Source organism: Alligator mississippiensis, chromosome 6 (assembly GCF_030867095.1).
Source record: "Alligator mississippiensis isolate rAllMis1 chromosome 6, rAllMis1, whole genome shotgun sequence".
NCBI lineage: Eukaryota > Metazoa > Chordata > Crocodylia > Alligatoridae > Alligator > Alligator mississippiensis.
Window position 1 is genome coordinate 69,272,318 of NC_081829.1, and position 25,984 is coordinate 69,298,301.

General features: G+C 43.8%; 1 protein-coding gene across 2 annotated transcripts in view; it reads right to left on the reverse strand.

The window, feature by feature from the left end:
• PLCE1 (phospholipase C epsilon 1) overlaps window positions 1-25,984 on the reverse strand; it is a 358,483-nt gene that overhangs the window by 18,129 nt on the left and 314,370 nt on the right. For both annotated transcript variants that reach the window (XM_059729969.1, XM_019484254.2), the window contains 7 exons: window positions 25,791-25,915; window positions 18,750-18,867; window positions 9,185-9,316; window positions 6,728-7,021; window positions 3,448-3,611; window positions 2,308-2,569; window positions 1,464-1,582 (listed from right to left, as the gene is read on the reverse strand). In XM_059729969.1, the coding sequence (XP_059585952.1) occupies window positions 1,464-1,582; window positions 2,308-2,569; window positions 3,448-3,611; window positions 6,728-7,021; window positions 9,185-9,316; window positions 18,750-18,867; window positions 25,791-25,915 (1,214 nt within the window). The remainder of the gene's footprint in view (window positions 1-1,463; window positions 1,583-2,307; window positions 2,570-3,447; window positions 3,612-6,727; window positions 7,022-9,184; window positions 9,317-18,749; window positions 18,868-25,790; window positions 25,916-25,984) is intronic.

The following is a 25,984-nucleotide window of genomic DNA, read 5'->3' on the forward strand; positions in this document are numbered from 1 at the left end:
CAACTGAAGTCAAACAAAAATGACAGCCATTCACTAGTTGACAGATGGGTGTCTGTGTATCCCACCTTTTGCCCAGCAGCCTAGTAGTTAGAGCACCCACCCACGACAAAGCCAATCTGGGAAAGCCAGGTTCTAGCTTCACCTGCACTTGTGGGGATTTGACTTTCGATTGCCCACACTAAAAAATAACAGCCTAATCACTAGGACACACTTGACAGCATGCCTGTGCTGAGGCTAAGAGGGAACAGAAGGTGAATACATTATATAGCCTAGGCATGTGACTCAGGGAGCCAGCTTCTCACATGAACCTTTGCTTCCATGATTGTACATTTTGCATTATGGTGTTGCTGCGCAAGCATATATGGAACTGGGACATAGACAACCTTCACATGCTTGAACTTCCCCCTGCTCAAGCTGATGGAGGTGGGCAAACCAAGGACTGTGGAACTATTTGTTTTCAGATCACCTTGGGCCCTCCAGGCTACAGTCTCTTTCCACTTGCACTGAAATAACTCTACTGGGCTAGCACCTCCTCTTGTGACTGAAATACAAGCTAGACTAGTGCATATGCTGGCATGACTGTATGTACCAGTGGCTGTGTTGCATTTGTCATTAAGGAGTCATTGGGTAAAAATGCATAAACAGCCTTGGAAACAGGCTAGAACCCTCACCCCCTTCCCCTTCCAGGGCTAGGCCCTTCAAGTTAGGCTCCTGCTTGCAAGCTCACTGTCTGGACTCATGACTCTTGCTCTTGGCTGCCCAGTGAACCAGCTTCAGTTGAAACAACTGTCTCTACCCACAGGTTGGAAGTTTGGGCATTATGCTAGGATATCAGAAAGGTGGGTGCAAAGACATTTGTCCTGGGCAAGTGTACTAACTGCTAGGCAATATGCGGGACGAGCCTTACATTGGCATCTTTGACATATAGCTGCCCGCCCAAATAATACAAAGTCTGGTAAGATATGTATGCTTTATTCAGTCAGAGAAGTAGGATTCTGAGTAGCTGGACACTTTGTTTTAGCACAGGCTAATATTCCCCATTGGAATAAATGGAGCAGCACATCAATACCTGAGGATTTGTCTCTTGGAGGTCACGGGGGGAGGGTGTTGAAGTGCTACCCATTGAAATGAATGACAGAACTGGATGCCTGACCCCCATGGGGAGGTAAAGTAGACTTTACTTCCAGGGGTGCACAAGCTATGTACTTTTAGTACCTATTTAAAAGTAGCAGGGAACTACAAAGGTAGATAGGGGTCATTGCATCAGGACCTTATCAGACCTTGTACTTAGTGGCTGAAATAATAGGATTTAACCTGTAGGTGTTTCTGGAAAGCCCATCAAATGCCCATTTCCAATTTTAGTTGCCTAAACAATGGTTCTAGTTGTCCACATACCATCATAAACAATTACTCATTAGGAATACATGAACAAATACACCTGACATCTACAAAAGATAAATTACCAAGGAGGCAGGCATAGCATTTCCAGAGGAATGTTCTTCCATCCTCCGACTGTTTACAAACAAACTTGAGATTTCTAAGGCTTCATTATGCAGGTTTCGCAGCTGGACATGTCTATATCCTGAAGAATATGCAATTGGGACAGCAACAAACACTGGTCAACCTTACTGTATTAGAGCAGGATACATGATTAGTGAGCTGAAAACATGAATGTTCAAGCATTTGGTATTGGAGTTCTGTCGTAACTCTCACAGTAATCTGCCCTGCGCCTGCTGGGAAGGGCAGCCTATTGATCAAATAGTGCTGTATTAAAATTCCCATGGAATGCCCATCAGGCAGTGGGGAGGCACTGAAACACCCTTTTCACCCTGTCAGTCCTTGTGGTGTGTTCAAAATACATTCACACACAAAGGCACAAAATGCACTGCAGCTGTAGACAGGACTGCAGCATTTACTTTGATCCAGGGTGATGGATGAATGTCCCTGGGCATGTAAAGATTGCTTTGAACTGCTTGAGAGTTATGTTGCATCACTAATCAATTTAAATGCTTTTTAAAATATTTGCTTCTGTAGAGGAAGTCCTGTGTGACATGAAATTACTGTGGCAGCCTCAGCACCTTCCTTTTCATCCTCCTTTCAAGCACACCTATGGAACACAGAGCACAGAAAGGCCGTCCCTCTGCCTTGGTTGATCCCATTTGCTGCAACAGCCCCTTGGGACAATGGGCAGCCTGCATATGTATGTATGAACCAGCTGGCCGCAGCACTGAACATGATCTGTGCTGAGCACCTGCAGCTTGCTCAGCATCTGGTCACTGTGTACAAAGTGTGTGCAAAGTGTGTTACCTCTTTTTAGAGCCTTGAGTGGAATGATTCTTTGCGCAGTTACAGCTGAGCTATTGTTTTCCACAACTGCAAATCGAAGAAGGACCAGATCCTCAAAGTGAACTCGGAAGAGAAACTGTTCATTCCACATAGGGTTGAGAGTATTGCGATGAATGGGTTTAGTGCGGAAATGGCAGCTATCCAAAGGCATCCCAAGTACATCAACTTCAATGCAGGGACTTCCTGTACTGTTGCTTGGACAAACATTCTGTCCAGACACAATCTGCAGCCAGGAAGTACACAAAGTAACCACTGAGTGGGGTCTTTTTTATGTTACATTTTCATATGAAAGGGATCACAGGCTAGTGTGTGACACGCTGAGCTACCTGCAACACTGCTGATGCTTTCTAAGTGCCAAAACAATGTTAGAAGTAGAAAATCTTAACCCCAATAGAGTTGCTAGGGTAACCTTCCTCTCTGAAAAATATACCATGAATCAAGCATGGTATTGTGCAAAGTAAATGAAATTTGATCCAGAAAGAATGAACGTGTAGTCTAGAAAAATAGGATCAAATTTTCCTCATTTATTCTAGGATAACGCCACCACCTTCAACAGTATTGCTCTGATGTAAATGGATGACTTGAGTTCTAGGGGTCTCCTATGCTTTTGTGAAACATTCCAACAAAGGCATTATTTTCAGAACAGTTTCTGACATAGCAGCTGCTAAGTAGTATTGCCCAATTCTGGTTTTTTTTTAATTATTTAGGCAGTGGGTTGGTGGGGGTGGGTTGTTTATTTACCTCCATTTTCTCCTACTGCTCGATACAAATATGTATAAAGTCTTTTCAGTATAGGGGAAACAAAACCCTGAAAATACCTAAGCACCTGTGTAACTTTAATGGACAGTCTCACTCTAAATGCTTGCAGGTTCGGGCCCCAATTGATGACAGCATAGGGGAAACAGTGGACATTTCTGTAAATACAGTGCTGCCATTAAAACTAACATTCCCACCCTAATTATGTTGATCATAATTATGACACATAACTGTTATGGGTACACTAAGTGTGGTGGTCAAATTGGCAGCCTCCCTTAAAAGCTGTAGTTACACACTGCCTAATTTCTATATTGGACTTTTCAACATTTCTTTAAAAGAACTTACAGTTAAAGCGTAGATTGCTGGCTCCACATTATCCAGATCACGTTCTAAAGGACAAAACTGCTGGTACATTGAGCAGTTCTTATCCCATTGAACAGGAGGTTTCAAAACATATCCGCAGCCACCATTAGCCTCAAACATTGCTGCATTAAGTTGCAGAGGGAGATCTGCAAAAGGAAAGCAGCCAAAACTGAGGAACAGTAAAGTCCAGTGGAAAGCTAATAAAATTACTATTTTAAACATTTTTCAATTCTGTAATTACTTGCTTAGCTGTTTTTCCCCATTTTCTAGTGTTTGCTTTATTCAGGGCCTTGCCACACCTATTTACAGTATTTAGAAAGTTCTCTGAGATTTGAACTAAATGCCAGCTGAGAGGGGGTGGGGGCAGCAGGGGCTCCTGACACTCCATGGGATTATGGGGTATTGGTTTTTAGCCGTGTTAGTCTAAGGACACAGGCAGACAAGGTTCTTTGGGTAAATCTGATATCTTTTATTAGACCAACTCGAATAGTTGAAAAAATTCTTCTTAGCAAGCTTTCAGGTATAAATACCCTTCATCAGGCTTAGGAAGCATCTGCAGTTAGAGCACACATCAGCTGTGGATGCTTCCTCAGCCTGATAAATGATATTTATACCCAAAAGCTTGCTAAGAATTTTTCCAACTACTTAAGTTGGTCCAATAAAAGGTATCAGATTTACCCAAAAAACCTTGTCTGTCCATGGGATTCTGACATTCCATGTCCAATTTCTTCTTCCTCCTCTCTCCCCATCTCAATAAAGGGGTGTGTGTGGCTCTGACAATGGCCTTGGAGTCAGCATGTTACAAGCCCAGCTGTGGGTCTGGTACTGCTGCAGGTTCCAACAGGGACCTGATTGTGCCTGGGACTTGGAGCAGGCCTTGAAAGCTGCACAGCTTGCAGGCTTGCCTGCCTGTTCTCCCTGCTTTCTACCTGCAGCCCTAACCAAAAGGGAAATACTTCAAAATATTTCAATATACCTTATTATACTAAGGGGTACTATTAGCCAGTGGGCCGGGCCCATGGAAGCATTTCAAAGGTGTCTAAAACCTTTTGTCATATCTGTCGATACTCCTGAAGTCCTCTTTTACATAAGGATAGATTGTCATTAGCCTTAACATGATTGCACTCAGGAATAAAAGAAGGTAAGTTCCCCCTACAACCCTTCTACTGAACATGAGTTTTACACAGATCACTGGTCTGCACACTGAGCACTCTGTAGTATCTGCTCACTCCTGCAAACATGTACACAGAGGGTACAACTACACAGGCAAGTAATGCTATATGGGTTTACTGTGCATGAATTTACTGTACAGTAAACGAGTCCTGGGTAGGCATTTAGATGTGTGCTACTGCGCAGTAACTATGGCATGGTTAATTTGCTACCTGCATTTGCAGCCTTCCTTCAACTACCTGCATGGGGGTTTCAACGAGGACAGAGCTAAACTGTTCTTAGTGGTGACAGATGACAGAACAAAGAGCAATGGTCTCAAGTTGCAACAAGAGAAGTTTAGGTTAGATATTAGGAATAATTTTCTTGCTAGAAGGGTAGTAAAACACTGGGACAGGTTACTGAGAGAGGTTGTGGAATCTCCATCATTCCTTCAAGGTTTTTAAGACCTTGCTAGATGAAGCCTTGGTTGGGAGGATCTAGCTGGGGATGGTCCTGCTTTGAGCAGGTGGTTGGACTTCCTGAAGTCCCTGCCAACCCTAATTTTCTATGATTCTTGCACATCTGTACAGCCCTTTCTGTGCCAGGAGAAAGGCTGTTCTATCAGCACATAATGTTTGTACATGGCCAGAGACACGTAATAACTGCCCAACTGTACATATTAACCCCATGGTAAGTGCAAAATAAGCTGTGGTAACTTACCCTTCTTTCATTGAGGGCTAAGCTATCATGGCATAGCTTCCACTTACCATAGGTAGGAGGATAAATACAGGCAATTACTATGGGGTAGCTGATATGTAGTAGGGCTGTGCAAAGCTTCGGTCCCTGATTGGATTCAGCAGAAATTCGGCCCAATTCGGTGGCCAAATCTCTGAATTTGAATCGAATCAGAGGACCCTTTAATCTCTGCGACTCAAATCAGAACCCTCTGAATCAATTCAGAGAGATTTGGAAAGATGAGGCAATTCGGACATAGATGCAGCTTTAAATGATTTTTCTACATACCTCTAGGTAGCAGGCAGCTCATGAGTGCTGCAGTGCTGGGGCACATGGAGTGTCCCACAGAAGCACGGGGGGCTCCCCAGCGCGCTCAGCAGCAGACTCAGAAGTGGACCAGAAGTACTTCTGGTCCACTTCCGGGTCCAGAGGGGAGCACACTGGGCTCCCCCTCTCCCCAGCCCCGCACCCTCCCTCAGCTCAGCGACTGGTGCCTCCTGGGTCTGTAGGGGAACCCAGGGTCCCCCCACGGCCAATCGCCAAGCATATGGAAGGCCCCCCGCACTCCTGTGGGACGTTCCATGTGCCCCAGCATCGCAGCATCCACAAGCTGTGCTGGTACCTGGAGGTATGTAGAAGAAACATTTAAGGCTGTGTCTGTCTCCGAATCGCTGATTCTCCAAACCAGCATTGAATCTTCAGATTCGGATTCAGCCTAATCGAATCATGGACAGTGATCCGAATCAACAAATCAAATCACTGTCCCTGATGGGGGTCAAATCCGAATCCAAGACAATTGGGGCCTGCTTCATACATCCCCAATGCCTAGTAAAATCCCTGCCTCTATCTTACAATTAATTATTCTGTGTCACTACTCTTATGCAACTCCTCTTATGTGCGTGTCCTTTATATATTATCATGCACATACATATTTACTCAAACCTTCAAGTCCTTCAAACCACAATATAGGTTACAAATGTGTATTTTTTCTGTTTATAACTGGCTGTATTGCAAGTGTTGTATCTCTCTCTATAAATCTATGAACACAGACAATCATAGTAAGTAAAGGAGCATGGTAAATACAAATCCATAATTGAGGGAGAAATTCTAATGGTTATTAATGGTTATTAATAATGGTTTTATATATATGGTTATATACAATAGTTATATGATGACTATAACAATGGTTTTGTGTGTGTGTGTGTGTGTGTGTATGTATATATATATAGATATAAAAACCATTGTTTATACAGACACACACATACATACATACATACATACATACATACACCCCCCTGTTATTAATAACCATTAAAAACATTAATAACCATTATAAGTTATGCAAAACAAGCCAGTATACATGAAAAATTACCCATACCATCTGTTTGGTAGTTAAGTGCCACTAGTTGTATTCCATGGAGCCAGAAGATAAGAGGATGGGGATTTGACGAGTCAATGCGTGTGGCAGCAGGGTATGTTCTCAATAGCTGAAAGGCAGTGTGCTGGATCAGTTTCTGAGAATACCGTCTGCACAGCCGTTTGGCAGCATTTTCATTCAATGAGGAGATATGATAACATTTAGGTGTCCTTATGATTGCACTGAGAGAAGTTGTAGGGTTGAACGAAGGAGAACAAGGTTCTTCCCAGGTCTGCCGCACAACATCAAAAGGACCTGAAAAATAAACATTACATTCAAATTACAGCTGTAGATCCAAAGTCTCCAAGAACCAATGTATGTGTATATTTTGGACAGGATAAAAATAAATGATCTCTGAAACCACACAGTTCAAATATGTATCATATTGCTTACACAGTAAAAGAAGTAATGAAAGATAACATAGGGCACCTATATATGAGCGCAGAGGCTGCTCTGATGTGTTGGAATTCCAGTGTGTCAGAGCAGATTCAATTAATCAAGTCTGTTGGAGCATGGCAATTGCCATGCTACAGCAGCCTCCTATGTCTCATGTATCAGTGTCCCTGCCCTTAAAAATGGCAGCAGGGGCACCTGAACTAAAGCTTTTCAAACAAGCTTTTGTTCAAGTGCCTCCACTGCCATTTTTAAGCACAGAGATGCTGATACAGGAGACACAGTGGTGCTTTAATTAAAGCAGCTCTCAGAGCTGCTTTAACCGAAGTGCTGCCCCCTGCCCTCAACCGAGCATGTGTAAAAGTGCCCATAATTAAATACTAAGACTGAAGAAAGGTGTAACTTTTTAACCATTTTAAAAGGGGAGGGGGAGTTGCCAGTTGGTGCACACCAGCAAATTATGTTATTATGTTGGCATGTTCCTATAGTGATACCATAGAGAGGCAAACTGCTATAAATTTTACCCTGGATGAAACAGGGTTAATGTTCCCATGGCTTTGCTACATTTGTAGCGCTATAGAAGTATGTAGATGTAGCAGTTTATACCAGTGTCATTTGACACTTATACAATTGTTATATCTGTCTCTACCCTAAATGATACTGTGACCAGGCAGATATTAGTAGTTATTTTATTTAAGATATATTTGAATATCAATCACTTACATGAATGAAACAACATATTTAATGTGATAATAGAGAATGGTTGAGCAGTTTAAAATGAGTCTCGTTTCCTAATCCACTGCTAGGAAACTTTACAATACCGTGAGTTACTTACAATACAGTTATTAATTAAAAGGAAAAAAATATTAACTATTTTTAAGGCTACTTATTTATGCTACTATGCTTTTTTCAAAACGTTAATATGTTTTCAGTAAACGATGAAAGGTCAAATATAATTGGCTGATTTATCACCTTTCCATAGGTGCCAAGAGCTAAACCTATATATGGTATTAAATAGGATAAGTTCCTCACTGCTAAATGTAGATCCTGGCAAAGGGGTGGTATCTCTCTTCCCACGTTCACTCTGCAAGTCCACTTTTAGAGAACATAAAGGTCACCAGTGTAGAAGCTGGGGAGTTTAGATGCTCCATGGTTAGGCAACATCTGAGCAGAGGTTTCATGGTCATAACTTTTGGCTTGGACAGAATTTAATTCTCTGTTCAAATCTAGTCCCATAGGCCACTTTCACCTTTGAAAATCTCCCATATAATTTAAAGTGAGGTATCAAAATTCAGCCCACAGTCCATATCCAACCCTCAAAGCCCTATCATTTGGCCTGCCCTTCTGTCTGCAGGACATGGACTGGATATGGAGCAAATGGTAGGGGGCTGGATCTGGTGTACATGCTGCATGCAGTACCTGGTGTGGAGCCAGATCTAGGGCACATGCTTGCACTTAGCCCAGGACCAGATCTGGTACTTGTGCTATACACAGCACCTGACATGGGGCTGGATCCAGCATGTGAGCCAGCACCTGGTGTGGGGCTGGATTTGGTGCATACCCTGCACACAGCACCCACATAGGGTCAGCCCCACACACTAGATCCAGCACGTGGGGTCAGTCTGTGGGCACAATCATGCCTACAAACAGGCACCACGCTACTCATCCAGCCAGTGGGGCCAGATGAGTTTGACACTCCTGCTTTAAGGTATAAACTTGATTCTAATGTAGGTCTTTATAGTATAAGGCATGTTACTTGAAATATGTTTTAGTTTTCTGTCATTCAAATGAGCAATTAATTAATTTAATTAATTAGCAAATTAATCCTAATTAATATTCCATTACTTGATAATCAGTACTTTATTTATACTGGAATTGTTGCCTGCTAATGTAAAATGATTCCAGAGTATGAAAGCACCATACAGAAGCAGATAGTGGTAGATCTTTAACTGTTTGGCCTGGTAAATGTGCTAGACTAGAGTCATTCCACATCACATGCCCAGTGAAAGAAGATGCTGAATTTACCTTTTCCAGATGCTTTGGCAAGTGTTGCTGACTCCCCAGGGCTCAGCCTGCCAGGGTTGTTTCCAAAAATGGACTTCCTGCTTTTTCTTTCCTTTCCTCTGCTAGAGCCAGATGGGTTTAGAGTTGACAGGCCTGTTCCCAGAAAGTAAACCAACTGAGCCAAAAAACATGACCAAGAGGGCATGACATTTTCCATAATTTTTCACACTATTTTTGAAGCACTAATACTCCTGTCCTATACTGCATAGGGTACTAGCACATTATTCCCACTAATGTAATACACTTAACCTATAGCATAAATAAGAAATTCAGATGCAACAGAGACAAAATTTATGATATAACTGACCAAATATTTATCCTTGGATGTAAAGCAGGAAATTAGTATTTGTCTCCTATTACCAAACAGCCCCAATCAACATCAAGACAAATGCTATAATAATAGTTTCAATAAATCCAGACCTAAAGCATATTACCTACATAACTAATCTGTTATACTGGGAAATTAAGACATAAAGGTACAGGATATCCGGGGACGCCTGACATAATGTTGCTACGTGTTCAAGTGAACCCAACAGCAAGACTTCATGAGAACCCTAAAGGACAATCCCAAAGCACTGCAGGCTCATTTACTAGTTGACCCAAATTCTTTTCTATATTATGTCCTATTATTAAAAATTGATCTTTATAATTTCCATTTCAATGATGGAAAACACACGTGCCAACTCTATTAACTGTTTAATGCCTGATGTGTTTTGTGATGCTCTAAAACAGGGGTGTCCAACCTTTTTGAATGTGGGGCCGGATCATGAACTTTTTATCACCCAGTGGGCCAGCAAGCTACATTCAAAGACCTCACAGGAAGGGTATCACATCAGGAAGTGATGTCACATGACCTTTGACACCAATGAAGTTGCAGGAAGTGACAATGAAATGGGTCTAACCAGTTCAAAACTCTCCCTCTAGCATCCACCTCTGCCACTGTTCAGGACAGGATACTGAGCTAGATGGACCGTTGGGCTGACCAAGCATGGCACTTTTTATGCTCTTCTGTTCTTTGGCTGAGCTTCCAAACTATGGCTGAGATTTGCAAAAAGGGGTAGATAGATATGTTACAAAGTTGTCATAAAAGATTTGGAGACCTTTAAGTCCGATTCATTTTAATGGAAGTTGGCCTTTTGACTCAGCTTTGAAAATCTCAGCCCAAGGTGCCAACCAAATAGGCAAAAATATATTTTGCATTTCTATGCAGTGCATCTATGTGGGGCTCTACAAGCATTTTACAAACATTAAATGAACCTCAGGACATCCCTGCTTTTCAGAAGAAATGTGGTGGTGAGGACATTCTGGGAACATCTCTCACTCTCTATGTGTGATCTGTTTCTACTGTCCTTGGACCACCCTAGAAGGGCCCTTACTGCCTCTTTTACAGTTCAGAGCAGGTAAAGTATAAGTGGGTAGGAAGGGCTTATTTTTTGGCAGAAGATTTGAGTGGCTTGAAGCTAGTGAAGATGTACCCACAATTAGTCACTGACCAGAGTGGGAACACAGTTGTCCTCACTTATTAACATGGCTCCAAGGCCCTACACTGTCTCTGCCTACATGTTGTTCTCATGTCCTCTTGCTTTCCTAAATCTCATGAGAGTAGAGGATTCCCATCATGCCTCCTGGACTGCCGTCACCAGCTAGCTTTCCTGGTTCTAAGGTTGTGCTTCTGACTCTTTCATGGCCTCTTTTAGGGTGCACACTTAGAACTCTGGCTTTTCCTTCCTGCCCATTTTGCTGAATTGTGATTATTCCCATGGGGCATGAATTTAGTTCAGTGGCTATGATTCTGCTTTCTCATACAGAGGCAATGACTCTCACAAAGTGTGGCATATTTTAGTAGGATAAAAACATTTTGAAGGCCACACAGAAAGCAATAAGCAGTCTTTACTCACATGAGCTTACCAGGTATCAACCACCTACTACTTGGGTTCCTGGCAGGTATAGATACAAGATTAGGCACACGGCTCCACTGCCGCTTCTGCTGGCCAGTGCCGACCCAGCCGGGCTCCTCCCTTCCCCAGCAGCACGTGGGAATCTGGCTTCAGCTGCATGCTGCTCCAGATGGGACAGATCTGCCTGGGTCAGCACCAGCCAGCAGAAGCAGTGGTGGAGCCGTGTGCCACTCGGGACTGACCAGCGCAGGTAGGGGGAAAGTGCAGCTGAGCCTCTGATGCTCCAGCCGGGCTCATCCTGTCCCAAGCGGCACATGGCTACTCTTCCCACACACACCGCGTCAGCAACGTCAAGCTGACGCGGTGCGTGTGGGAACCTTGTCCCTTCCCCAGCCCTTCAGCAGCCATTAGGAAGCTGCTGAGGGGCTAGGGGAGAGACAAGGGGTGGGAACGAAAGTAAACCGTGTTTACCTTCGTTTCCCGTCACAGCACCGCAGGCCACAGAAAACGGCTTGGCGGGCTGCATGTTGGACAAGCCTGCTCTAAAAATACTCATACTTGTATACTCAGAGAAAATAACCATTTAAAATCTTAATCTAAACTCAACTGAAAGCAATGGATTCAATTGCCACTGATTTCAATTCCTTTCTATTGACCCAAACTGGTTTTGGTTCAATATAAATACAAAGAAGTGTCATGAAGTTCTTTTGACATCAGTATAGTGCATGAAAGTGATGTGAGGGATGTCCTTAGAACCAAGATACAGTCCTAATTTACAATTTTCCTTTTTGTTATAAATTTGAAAAAAAATACAAAAATGTAACTTAAGAATTTAAAATAAATTGGATAAAACTACTGAAATGAGTTGGACTACTATGCAGAAAAAAAAGCAACATATAAGGCACGTCTACATGTCACCTTACGGTGATAGAGCAACGTGCAACATTGCCAACAAGTGTGCTACAGTGATGTAGCGATCACATGGGTCTACATGTGATTGGCAGCCACATCACCGTGGCGGCACACTCCCCTGATATAGCGTGCCACTATGGCGATGTAGTGGTGAAATCTAACTATAAGCCACATGCACAGCACAGTAATTGGCCATACCGCGCCATGTTTTAGTACTTCCAAAAAGAAGTGCTAAAAAATGGTGCTGTAGCAACATTGCCATACGACAATGTGTAGACACACCCATAAAGGACCAGAAAGAGTGCAAGTAAGAAGTAGCATTACTTTGCTCCTTTTATACCGTATTCTCTCAATATTGTGCTTGGCAACTCTGTTCTGCAGTGGAAAGAGCCACCCCCATCTGCTCACTGGACCTGTCATCTCATGGGCCCAAACTCAAGATGTTACAGAAAGATTGCAGAGACACATCTGGGCCTCAGACTACTAACTCATGCTGCTCATCGTTGTTGGCTCTAATGATACTGTCAGAGGGACCTGATCAAATCAAAACTGACTACAAGGCTCTGGGCATAAGGGTGGAATAGTCTCCCACATTTCTGTCTACCTGAACCCTGGATTAGTGCTCTAACCAGTGGTTAGAGTAAAAAGGGATAAAAAGTAAAACAAGAAAGAAGTAAAAAAGTAAAAGTAGTAAATGAAGAAAGACCTTCATTTTCATTATTTAAACAGGACCAGTCCCTCCACAGTTTTTTCAACAAGAGCTTATCTGCCTTTATGTAGGAGAAGGCTCAGGATTGCCAGTCCCAAATGGGCAGAAGCCCTACACTTCTCAGGGATATAGGTGCTCAACCTCCTTCTCTCTCACCAACACTTCTTACTGCATAGTTTGGGCAGCTCCTTACTCAACACACCATCTTATGTGAACTCCATTCTTAGGTGCCTAACTCTCCTTGGCATGCATTTTGAGGTTGCAAATTCCATTTGGAAACAGAGTACCTATCCCCCTGACTTAATTTATCCACAGGCTTCCACAGAGAAGGACAAATATAACTGATCTTTCAGGTATCAGTGTTGTATTAAGATGAATTAAGATGAAGTGACCCATGATTTTATTAACAGCCAGTACAGAACTTCCATGGTTCATTTGGAGGTGCAATGTAATGTAACAAACATAGAGCTGGATGGGCATCCTGAAAAATAAGCCAAGTTTCCTGTAACTGTAGGAAACCATTTATATAATCCCTTTTGCAGATTGATCAAGGCCCATCTTAAAACTAATTAGGGTTTTTGCCCCCACTACTCCATCAGGAAAGCTACTTTAAAAACTTACTCTTCTGCTAGGAAACTTTTAATATTTAGCCTATATTTATTTATAGCTAAGTTATAACCTTTTGTCCTTAAGCCACCACTAAAACTTTTCCTTCTGTTAAAGTAGTTCTGTTCTTTCCCTCACTCATGTTTACCCCCTTAATATATTTACAGTAAGATTTGGAAAAAATCTACAAAAATGTATCTTTTCAGTTTTCAAGCAACTAAGCTCTTTTAGTGTCATCTCATAAGATAGGCTTAGGCTTTCCATTTTCCTGATCATCTTTCCTCACGGTCCTCCGTTGTTGGTTATTTGAATGATTTTTTCTTCAAAAGGGTTGACCAGAATTATATACACTAATCCAGATGAGGGCTCACAATGGCATTAATACTTCCCTATTTCTACTGGAAATACCTTGCCCAACACATCCTAGGATCATATTGGCCATTTTCATGGCTGCATGACACTGAGGGCTCATAGTCATCCTGTCCTCAACTAATATACTTCAGTCTTTCTCCTCTCCTATAGTTAAGGGTGAAGGTTTGACGTAGTGATTTTAGGGACTCCTTTGAATAAGAATTGTCTGTAAAAGGAGAGGACTGGACTTCATGGCTGAGGAAGCACCTTCCAATCCAGTTCTATGTTTTAATGGTTCCACATTCTTGAGCTGTCTATTTATAACAGAAATTCTTGTTAGTCCTTAAGTACATGACCTTGCCCTTGTATTATTAAATGAGTTTACTTTTTACTATTGTTGTGTCCTATTAATGAGTTAAGGGACATCTTAGTGAAGGCAGAAAGCAGAATGATAAAGTGTCCAGAGAATAGGTTGATATAATGAAGACCTATTACTAAAGTGACAGATACTTAGCCAGTTAATGAGTATTAGAAGTAGCCAGCCAAGCAGAAAGGATTAATACTTCCTAAATGATTAATAAGTGAAAGTTTTATAGAGAGGTTGATAAACCCAAAGAGCACATCCAGATGTGCATGGACGTTTGGTTCCCTGGGGACAAATAGCGGCGGTGCACCTTTTGCCACTGCTACTTGTCCTCGGGGAATGCCGTGCCATACATACTTTGGCACGTGGCAAATTGGCCTGGGTGGGGTAGGGTAGGTAGGGGCCAGCACTGGACTGGTCCTAGCAGCCTTACCTGTGGCCCTGGGGACCTCCCAGGGCTGTAGTTGTGGCGATTCTGCAGCATGGAGCCTGGCTGGCAGTGGAGCGTGGCTCCAGGTGGCCTGGCTCCACTTTTCAGCAGCACGCACTGACTGAGCGTGCATTGCTCCATTTTATTTTCTGCAGGTTTTTTTGACCCTTGGATATCCGGGGTGCAGTGCATGCTCAGACAGTGCGCCCTTACAGCATGGAGAAATGTGTTTGCAGCACCACATACTGCAAGACCATGCTCATCTGGACACACCCAAAGAATCTAAGACGCTAGGCAAGCTTTTCAAGTGATGAGCCAGATCTATCTAGCTCATGTCCGTGGTGGGCTAGTGCTCCTGATCTGGGCCTATGCCACCAGTGTCACTTTTCCCCACTGCCCACCCACCCAGCTGCAGTGCAGCAAGGCACAGACAAAGCTCCCCTAGTGCTGCGGGCTAGATCCAATAGCTCTGCAGGTCTTCAGGCCATATACTGCTGATGCCTGTCATAGACAGTTAACAGAAATAACAGTTCATCAACGTGGAGACAAGTACAGATTTGGAGAGACAAAGGAATGAGTTGCAGCTTCTGAACATTCAAGGGCAAACAGGGAACTGGCCTCATAAACAGTCAAATCAAGGTAAACAAGACATTTCACCTGAGAATTACAGGTGACTGATAGCACATGCAGCATGCCTGTCCATCCTGGGACTAGGAATGAGAGAAAAGTTTGCAAAGCGCACACATTACTTCTTAAAAATTCCAACCTGTACTCCAGTTTTATGCCAATGCAATTTCACTGATACCACTAGAGCAGTGGTTCCCAAATTTTTGGACTCAGGGCACTGCTCATTAGACTTAAAGCACCCCTTAGAAAACGCTAGCTCTGAAGTTTTACTAATTTTTTTTACCACGGAAAAATAATAGAGCAGATTTTCTGTAGCAAAGAATTCAGAAAGACCACAATAGGTCAGAATGTTTTTGACACTGTGGATTCCTATTTGAAATCTCTTAGTTTATTTTGTGAATCACGTGTAGGTGTTCTCAATGGAGAAAAGTATTTGGCATGCAAGATCTATTTCAAAATAGTTGGGTGGAGCCCCAGTCATTGAGAAAATAGGATAGTTCTGCTCTTACTAGCAGAACAAGAGAGCAAACTGAGCTCCAATCATATGCAATAGCTCAGGAGTGAGCTACGCCAGGAGGTGGGGTTCCCTCAGCCTCTCTCCTAGGGAAAGCAATAGGCCTCTTTCCCAGAGTGAAATTCCATGGTTCACTCCAATTTAGACTGGATTTCCATCTACAACACCTCTTACATGCACCATAATGCCACAGTTACACAAGGTGGGTTGTACCCTAGCATTCCCTCACAAAGACATCTCACAGGTGATGTGTTTCCCTTCTCCTCTTCCCCTCTTGTACAGCAAAGAGAGGTGTTAGAGCTTTATTATCTTTAGACTGAATGCATGGCGTGGTAGCCCTGCAGGCTCAGCTGTAATTGTGGCCTTCTTTCTGACAGGAGCCTGTGACTGGCAACTGGTTAAAACAAACCTATCTTTCCCAACTAATGTATTTCCATTTTTCCAAAGATAAACAAGCAGAGAAAGGGATGTAAACCACTACAGACCTGCATGCTGGGGTCTTTATTATGGCACATCCCCTCCCTCCATATTAGTTACCCTGCCATCTGAGACACATGCCCAAGAGCCTCTGCTTTGGTCCCACAGCTTCCTAATTCAGTCTCTCCTGACAGCACAAGTTGTTTAGGTGTCTAAACTCCCAACAGGATTCACATTCTTCTTCCCATCTCACCTACACGCAAGGACTGCATTAGCACTGCAGTCACGAGTCTTCCTCATTACATCATAGCCTAAACCCCAATATTCTCTACTAGCTGGGGCCTGTGCAGTGTTCCTCGCCTCCCCTCCTCTTTCTTCACAGTGGCATCACCCTAGATGTGGAAGGATCATTAGATGTGTTCTGGGAAGGTAGTATTTTTGCCAGAAGAGGAAGCATATAAAAGTAAGGTTTCTACTCATACCTATAAGCTGTCATTTGCATGAAAATTGATTTTCTTATTTATCCTATGTGTGTCTTGTATTAAAGCAAAAGACACTTGATTAGCATTTCTTTCCTAACCTAATCTACAGAATCCCATTTAAAATCACAAATATAATTTTTTAGCAAGTGACACCTCAGATTACAACTAAGAGACAGGAGACAAATGTTTCAGTTTCCAATTTACGCTGTATATTGGACAGCACTTTGTGTTGAGTAGATTTTGCTGATTTGAGTATATTTGTTTGTATTAACTCTTGATGAGCAAACAACTGTCAATATTTCTGTAGAGAACCATTACACTAAAAAAATCTTGATTTTAATTTCAGCATGCTAAAGGAACCAATAATGAGCAGTGAATTCACAATTAAAAGGAATTTGAGTACAGTACATTTAGCATGTCAACCACAACCCCCTCATCCTTAGTGTTCTACATCACATGACGAAAAGGAAGTAATAAGCATCTTCAACTTTCCCCCTCCATTTGTTCTCCAATTGCTGTCCCTTTTCCATTACCAAATGAAGCACCTCCCAAGTAACTCTCCCAGGAAACACTGCTACATGTCTGTCATGGCCCAGTTTCATCTCACCTCCCAGTTGCACCTCTATCCCACCTGCTGGCCCACTCTCCAGATGTTTGCTACTCTTGACTCCATATCAGTTTTCTTTTGGACTCTCTCCACTGCCCAAGTGATTACTAGCTTAGCTGTTGAACCAAAAAAGTTGGTTGTGGATGACATGGATAGTAATATTGGCAATGCCCTGAATCAAGAGGCATATCACCAAAATAGAAGAGATTGGCCAGTTATAACTGCTAAGAGATGCAGTTATAACATACTTAAAAACATGTCACCCTTAATTTTTGTCTGTTTTTTGTTTTTGAAATGATGCTGTGGGGAGGGTTGTTAGGATATGTATGTGTCAAAATTAATGTTACCAAATCTCCCATATATAGTCCTTTTAGCCTGTGCTGCAGGAATTCTCATCTCTACATTTGCCTGTCTCCCTGCCCAATATCAAATTCTGTCTCTTAACCTCTAAATCAATTCTGGCTCCCAAGGCCCCATAACAATTCTCTTTGCCACAACCGTTCAACGCACCCCGAAGTCCTCATACCAGTTCTGCTTCTCAGTCAGTTCTATCCCTATATCCCACCTCTCCTCAATTCTACCCTACATCTGCTCAGTCAACCTGCTCTCACATCTGTGCTGTCATCTCCCAACATCCTCTTGCTGAACCTAGGCCACTCCCAGGCCTCGATGGGTTGTCAGGCCATATGTTGCTGATAGGAAAGGAGGTAGTAATATTGCATCTAGTCTTTCTCCTCTGCTCTTCCCCTACCCTTTCTGTGTGACTGCTCCTGGTTTGGGGAGACTTCTTGCAACTTCCCTAATTAGCTGTTCTAACCTCAGATTGCCTATCAGAAAGGTATCCAAAGAGGGGGTTTCCCTAAAGTGAGCTGGAAGAGAAAGAGCAGGGGGAGTCTTGTGAGTTAGTTTAACTCCTTAGAATGCAGATCATGAGGAAAGTTTCTGGCAATCATGAGACAGGTTAACCTGGAGCTAACTCTTAAGAAAAGTCCTGATGAGCTGATGAGCTCCACCTGCCAGTGGCTGGAAGCTCATCCTCATCGCTGGCACAGTAAGTAAAAACTCAGAATCCTTATGAAAAAGCCCACACTCCGCTATTATTCACATAGGGATTAGCCAGTTCTCCAAGTCATAAAGAATGAAGTTTTCAGTTTCCAAATAATCATATATGTGACAAACTACATCTTCATGTAACCTAACAAATGACCTTCCACTGCTCTTTCCCTGTGGCACTCTGCATTTTTTTGAAATTATTACATTTTTGTATTAAAGATCCAAAGTTTGTCATGGGGGTGCCAAGGTTGTGGTGTATAGAATGGGCTAGAATGGACATTTTTGCAGACTTCTTTGGACTAAATGAACACTACATGGTTGCTAGCAATCATAGAAGTCTAGGCTCAGTGGTCCTTTCCAGTCCTACGTGCCTGATGAATTTATGCACACATTTATTTCTCAATCAGCAGCCATTACATAGAATATATCAGCATAGAAATAAATATTCCTTATATATTACAATTTAAAATTACTTATACTGCAGAATTGCAGTAGATCACTGTAACATTGGAAAGAATAAGAAAATTTAAAGCATTAAGTAGGTAAGTACACTTACCAGGGAATTTCACAGCTTGGCAGTAGATGACAAGATCTGAAAGCTCTGGTGCTATCTGTCTACTTTCTTTCTTATTTTGTGGAAGATAAAATTCTTCATCCAATTCCATATCATAAACCTAAGTGACAATTCAAATGATGCATAATATGAAAATTACTGAAAATTAAAAGTATTTACCACACCTGATATATGTCCACAATTTTTTGTCATAGTGCATATATATTATCACATAATGGATCTAGGTGTTTATTAGGGCTGTGCAAAATGGCACTGTTCCATTTCAACTTGCGTTTCAACATTTCAGCAGAACAGTGGTTTGTATTTTGTTTCAAAATTCGAAACCGCTGTTCTGTTTAATTTGTACTGAAATATGTACTGAATATGCTGTTTTGACGTTTCGCCCATAGGCTATAATGGGGAAGCTCAAAACAACCTATAATTTTGTCATTTCTGGCCTGATTTGGATGCAGCTTATGGGAACAGTAGCCCCTTCTGAGGGCATGAAGCCCACCAGCTATCAAGGAGATAGATGCAGGGGCTCTGGATTCTGGGGCCCTGCACCTCTAGCTGCTGACAGGCAAAACTGGAACACACAGCTCAGTAACTTATGCAGTTTTTCCATTCCTCCCCCAGAGCACTGGGATTGGAAGGGACCTCCGGGAAGGATCACAGTCATTGGCCAGCTATACAGTCAATGATGAAAGCACCCCTTCCCCGCTCTTCCCCCTCCCTCTCCTTACTTTAGTTTCTGTTTCCCTGCAGGCAAGCCCAGCTTAAGCTTTGCAACTCAAAACATTTTGAAAATTTTGAAACATTTCGACTTGCCTCATTTTGTTTCGAGGCTGTTTCGAAGCTCTCTGTTTCATTTTGATTTTGCTGTTTCGAGCTCTAAACGAATCAAAACAGTGTCGACACGAAACTGTGGTGAAATTTCACACAGCTCTAGTGTTTATCTAGTTCTCTGTGACTACATTTGTACTACAGCATAGTTTCTCAACCCATGGTATGCGTACCCCTGGGGGTACGTGAGACACAGGCAGAGAGTACACAGGTGCGGAAAACCCCTGCAGCGGAAAACCCCTGTGTGCCGCTGCTCCCCCTGCCACCGCCAGGTTCATGTCTGGCTGCTTGCCCCAACCCCCAAGCTGGCCAAAGGCTTCTTTTAGGAGGGGGAGGGCGGGCACACAGATACCCGCGCACTCCCCACCAACAGGCAGGTAAGTTTTCTTTCTTTTTTATTCTGCCTGGGTTTTGGGAGGGGGCAGACCAAGACCCCCAGAGTGCAGGAGGGGCAGGGCACTGCCCCACTCCCTCTTGCATTGTGGGGACTGGCCCCATGACCTGGCCTGCCTGGGGCCCAGTTCACTGTGGGCGGGAGGGCTGGCGGTGGCACCAGTCTCTTCCCAGTGCTTGGGGCAGGCTGTGGTGATGGGAGGGGGGATGCTGCCTGCCCCCCCAGCACCGCTGCTGCTGAATTCAGGGAAAAGCCCTGTCCTGCCGCCAGCCCCGCCTGTAGCCAGCCTGGGCTCTGGGGCAGCTGCAGCAGGCAGGCTGCAAACAGCTACAGCGGGCTCCGTAGCCTCGGCATCAGCTCCATGCCTGCAACTCCATGTGCACCTCAAAGCAGAGGTCAGGTTTATCTCTGCTTTCTGCTCTGAGGTGTGTGTGCAGTTGCCGCCAGCACGGAGCTGATGCCGGGGCTGCGGAGCCCGGTATGGCTGTTTGCAGCCTGCTTACTGCAGCTGCCCCAGAGCCCAGCTGGCTACAAACAGCTGTACTCAGCTCCCGACCCCCATCATGAGCTCCATGCTGGCAGCAACTGCAAGTGTACCTGAGAGCAGAGAGCAGGGACAAACTTGCTCTCTGCTTTGAGGGGCATGTGCAGTCGCTGGCATGGAGGTGATGCCGAGGCTGTGGAGTCCGGTGCAGCTGTTTGCAGCCTCCCTACTGCAGCTGCCCAGAGCCCAGGCTGGATACAGGCAGTGCCAGTGGTGGCACAGGGCTTTTCTGGGCTGCGCTGCCTCAGGGCTCCCTTCCCCATCTACTTGGAGCTGTGGGATGTAGGAGCAGCTCCTTTGCAGACTCCTGGCCGCAGCCAGCCCAGGCTGTGGCTAGCTGCTGCCAGCCACAGAACCCGGGCTGCTTGCAGCAGGGCTTGCAGTCTCCCAACCACCTGCTGGGAATAGCTTGGGCTCCATGGCTAGCAGTGGAGTGCCAAGCAAAATGGCCTCACATGCCATGCTCATTAGCATAGCGTGAACATTCTCTTAATTTGCTTATTAGTGTTTCTGCTCCTTATTGTGTTATTAAGGCCTGAAATATTTGGAAGCTTTGCAGCGAAGGCTAATCAGTGCATTGGAAACCCTTCCCAGGCCAGTCTCCCCTGGGAAGTGCTCAGTGCCCTCACACATGAGTTATTTGCAACAGGACAAAGCCCTGGGAACAGACTGTGGGGAGTAGTTCTGTGCCAGGTCCCCAGAGATGGCTTTCACCACAACCTCGTAGGCCTATCTGGTCGCTGCCCTCTGCTCGGCTTTGTTCTGCTGGAAATGGATGTTCAAATTTTTGCCATAGTTTTAAGAGGAGGAAGGGGTGAGAGAGATGGGGAAAGAGGGTGAGAGAGACAGACAGACAGACAGACAGACAAGGATATAGGGCGGGAGAGAGAGAGAGTGAGATGGGAGGGGGGAGGGTGAAGAGAGAGAGGGAAGCGGGGAGAGAGAGGGGACAGGTAGCAACCATAATTTTGGTGCAGGCAGGGGCTGCTGCAGCAGGGGCACATATGCCCCAGGGGCTGCCGACCCCTGCCCTACCGACTTACTTCACTGCATCATGGCCTCTGCTTCTCCCCATCACCCCAACCACCTGCCTGCTCCACAATTACAGTTGCTACCTGTACCCCCTCTCTCCCCCTTCCCTCTCTCTCTTCACCCTCCCCACTTCCCTGTCTCTCTCTGTCTCTCGCCCTTTATCCTTGTCTGTCTCTCTCTTTTGCCCTCTTTTCCTCTCTCTCTCACCCCTTCCTCCTCTCAAAACTATGGCAAAAATATTGGTGCAACGCACATTGTGCGGAGCTTTAAATTCCCCAACAATAATTTGGCATGCCACGCTTTGTGTGACACTGGGTTCAGCCCTCCTAGCTTTGGCCAACATCACCTCTAGCCCAGGTACATTCTTGAGCACCCCTGGTGTAAAAGGTAGCATCCCTACCCACACCAGATCAGACATTTGTATGGCCTTATATATGCAGCCCTTCTTCCAACATATGGCACACAGTACTCTGTAAATATAAAATTCCCTGGAAAATTGAGTATTGGGGTACTTATTAAAATTTTCAGAAGTTAGGCAGTACTTGCTACTTAAAAGGTTGAGCAACACTACTACAGCATGCTCATATTGGATATATGGCATCTTAAATACACAATCATGAGTAAGAGGATTGATATCCTATTTATCTGAGTAACTTCCCATAGATTTAATGTTCAACTGTGCCAGGGAACATAGCACATACCCATACAGGTTACACATTTTGGGTTTCATCTTGTATGATTCAGGTATGGGATGCTATATGTATAAATATGAGGTACAAGACATGACTGCAGCAAAATGTGAACCTGCATTAATGGCACTTCTGCTGTGCAATAGCCAAGCACCAGATTTTCAAAACTGGGTAAGTACTGAAATATGCAGAAAAGTATCTAACTCTGTTTAGACACCTAATCCCATTTATTTCAGTGGGAGTTAGGTGCCTAAACAACTTCAAATATCTCGGTTGTAGTGGATATCTCTAAAGGGAGACTTAGGTACCTCATTGATTTTGAAAGGCCCATTAGGAATCTCTTTACATCTTAGCTACCTAAATGACTTGAAAAAACTTGGCTCTTAATGATGTACACCTATTAACAGAAGTGAGGTCTGAGTGGAGAATGTGTAGCAACACAACATATTTGCATCCTGAGGATGAGGCTGTAGCCCATGTGTCTCCAGATATATGAATTCTCCATGCACACCTACTTTAGCTGCTGTGGCTGACCACTAAGCACTATACAAGCAGTTGCAGAATGAAGGCCTTACATATATATCAAGAAATTGCCATTCAGGATCCTGAAGCAAGCCTGTCTCTCCAAAACTTTATTTTTAGCCACCTCTGGTACATGCTTATCAGCAAATTCAATCAGCATGAAGCAGCAGTGCATACATGCTACTTATAAAGATAAAGGATTTATTTCCTAAAGCTGGTTTCTCATTTATTAATTTGACAAAAAGTGAGAGTCCATTATTTCAGCGTGCAGGTAAGTTGTGCCGTGCCACACACACACGTGCAGAGTTGGGAGTTCAACAAGAAGGGCTGGTGCTCAAATTGACCTTGATGCAGTAATTTGGAGTGTGGGTTTTCCTTTATGAACAAGAGTGATTTATCTCAGTGCTGCCCAGCCTTACCACTCCCATGAGATGGACAAGTGGTGTGGGCTGGTCAAAGTCAGCACATGAAGTCAGTCCATGGGTGCAATCCAGCATGCTGGTCCAAACCCATGAGCCCAGATCAGGCCATGCACTGGCCCAACCCCATATGCTGGCCCAATCCCATGTGCCTAGATCCTGCTGAGCACCAGCCTAATCCCATGCACCCAGATCCAGCTGTGTGCTGGCCCGACCCCAAGTGTCTGCATCTGGCCACATGCTGGCTCAGTCTGGCCCACAGGGCTACATCATCTGGCCTGTGGGGCTCCCCATGGTTCCAAAAATTTGGCTGAAGAGAAGCAGCTATTAACACTGTCACTGCTCCCCACTGCCAAATTTCCAGACCTTTGGGGAGCCCCATAAGTCAGATCACACAGTTGTATAGGTTGGATCTGGCTAATGGGAGTGGGGTTGAGTACCCTGATACATGCTAACTGTCCCTGGAGTTATGTGTAACCACTGAGGAGAAACTAGCCCCATCTGTTATAATTCTGATGCTTATCATTCAATGCTAGAGAGATAATGTCAAAACTGAAAAAGCTTAGAAATGTAGCACAACATCTGAAAGAAAATTCCATAGAAGGAAATTTTTAACTGAGCAAAAATAATAATAAAAGTGCTTTTTTTTTTAAAAAAAAAAGAATATTTTGAAATATATTAAATATTTCGAATATATCTGAAAGAATAAGAAGGGTGGGAAACTAAGAAAATGCAGCCTCCAGGGCACAGTAAATGTGCGAAGAGATATCTACAGAGTTCAGCAAACTCTCACAATAAGAACATGCATAGAAATGGGCTGTGAAAAAAGGGGATGAATCAGCTGAAATAATGTGAAAAAATAAAAGCAATCTTAAACATGAAGTCCTTACAGTTTTGGCTGTTTTTTTTATTGCTACAAATAAGCCAAATTGAACGCTTTCTCTTAGTCCGTAGGGAGGGCCCCTGAAAAGCTGGGCCAGGAGCAGACCAAGAATCCATTGTGACTCTCAGTCACAACTTGCTTTTTGGCTCCCCTCTCACTCCAAGGTGGCACAGCTCTGCTATCACCTGCAGCGGGGAGGTAGAACTAAATGGAGAACAGAATTGGGCCTTCATTACTTACACAATGTCCTTAATATCTTTTTTTAATTACCTGTTAGCAGTTTCAGCAATTATTTTCATGCTTTTTAATTCTTCAGTAGAGTTGCTGCTACTATCAGCTATCTTGCCATTAGTACAACTAACTATGGGTAGGTCTAAACTGCAGGCTGCACTGTAGAGATAGCCAAGCTAGCTGTAAAAGAGGTACACTCATGCCAGAAGCTGGCTTGATCCAATCACTATTAAAGTTAATGGAAAGATTCTCACTGATTTCATGTGGACACTGGGTTGCGGCCTCTAAAATGTGTTTGCCTATTTTTATTGCTGATGTCTGAGGGTATGATCTGTTTGTTACACCTAAAATAACTTTTGAACCCTTTTTTGCTAGATATTTGGTCCATTAACTTTGTTTTCTCCAGCCTGGTTCTTTTCTTTTAGCTGTTTGTGTATAAAAAGTACATTTGCAATCTGATGGCCCAGGCCATACACAGGCATTACATGTATAGTGCTAAATACACCCTTGAAGCATTGCAAAATATGAGTGAACAGCTATTCAGGCTGTTTCTAGTGCTACAAAGAGCGCAAAAGTACTACAAAATGTTACTTCTTTCAAAGAGGAACTTTTTGGTAGTGCTACATTTTGTAGTGCTATTAGTAATGCCCATACAGTTACATGTAGCACTGCAGGGGTCTGTAGGCCCCCCAGTATCCCACAGTCCCCTACTCTCCCTCCATCCTTCCCTCCAAGGGGGAGCAGCTGGCTCTCTGATAGTCTGCCCAGAAGTGAGCTGGTAGTAGGACGAGCCAGGGCTCCTATAGCCAAGGCAGCAATTCCTCTTTCTGCTTCAAGAGTCCCAGGATGGCTGCAGCTCTGGGGCTGTGACAGAGCCACTGCTGATCAGTGGAGCTGACAGCAGCAGCCACATGCCCGGCTCTGCCAATCAACTGATTTGTGGAGCTGGGCAGTGGTGGCTCTGTCACTGTTGCAGTTGAAGCTTTGCTGGGTATAGTAGTTGTGCAACTGCCCAGCTTTGCAAATCACCTGATTAGTAGAGCATGCAGGCAGCTGGTTAGGGGGGAGAAGGGAAAGGAGCAAGGGTTAGCAAATTCCCACTGCCAGAACTGTTCTTCTTACCCCTGCTACTCCACAGGCACTGGTTTTGGCACTGTTTTTGGCAGCTGTTACTTTTCAGAAGCTGCCAGCTGATCACTGACAGCCTGCCCTCCTCCCTGGAGAGGAGATGGAAGGGTGGCTTCCCTGTGGGCAAGGGGACCCAAGAAGCAGCCCCTTTTGCTCCTGACTGAAGAGCTTGCTTTTGAGGTGACTTTGTAGCTCTCCAGCAAGGGAGCTGGAACACTTTTACACCCCTAGCATGATATTTTTGTAGTGCTACAAAGTGCTGAGACACATATCCAGTCATCTAAACAATCCAAAACCTCTTGAATTTGGTCTGTGTTCTGGGGAAAGGAAAGGAAAAGAAAAGGAAAAAGCAGTATTACCTTTCCTTTATTGCTGTAAGTAATGTAATCAGTCTTCTTTATTCTCTTGGCAATTTCTTCATTATATTCAAACTGTAGCTTATCTCCAGTTGACTTACTTTCAGGTCGGTCTTCCAGAATGTTATCTGTAAATTAACAGCATTTAATTAATAATTGATGTTTAGATAACATTCAGGCAAAGAACTATGGCTGCA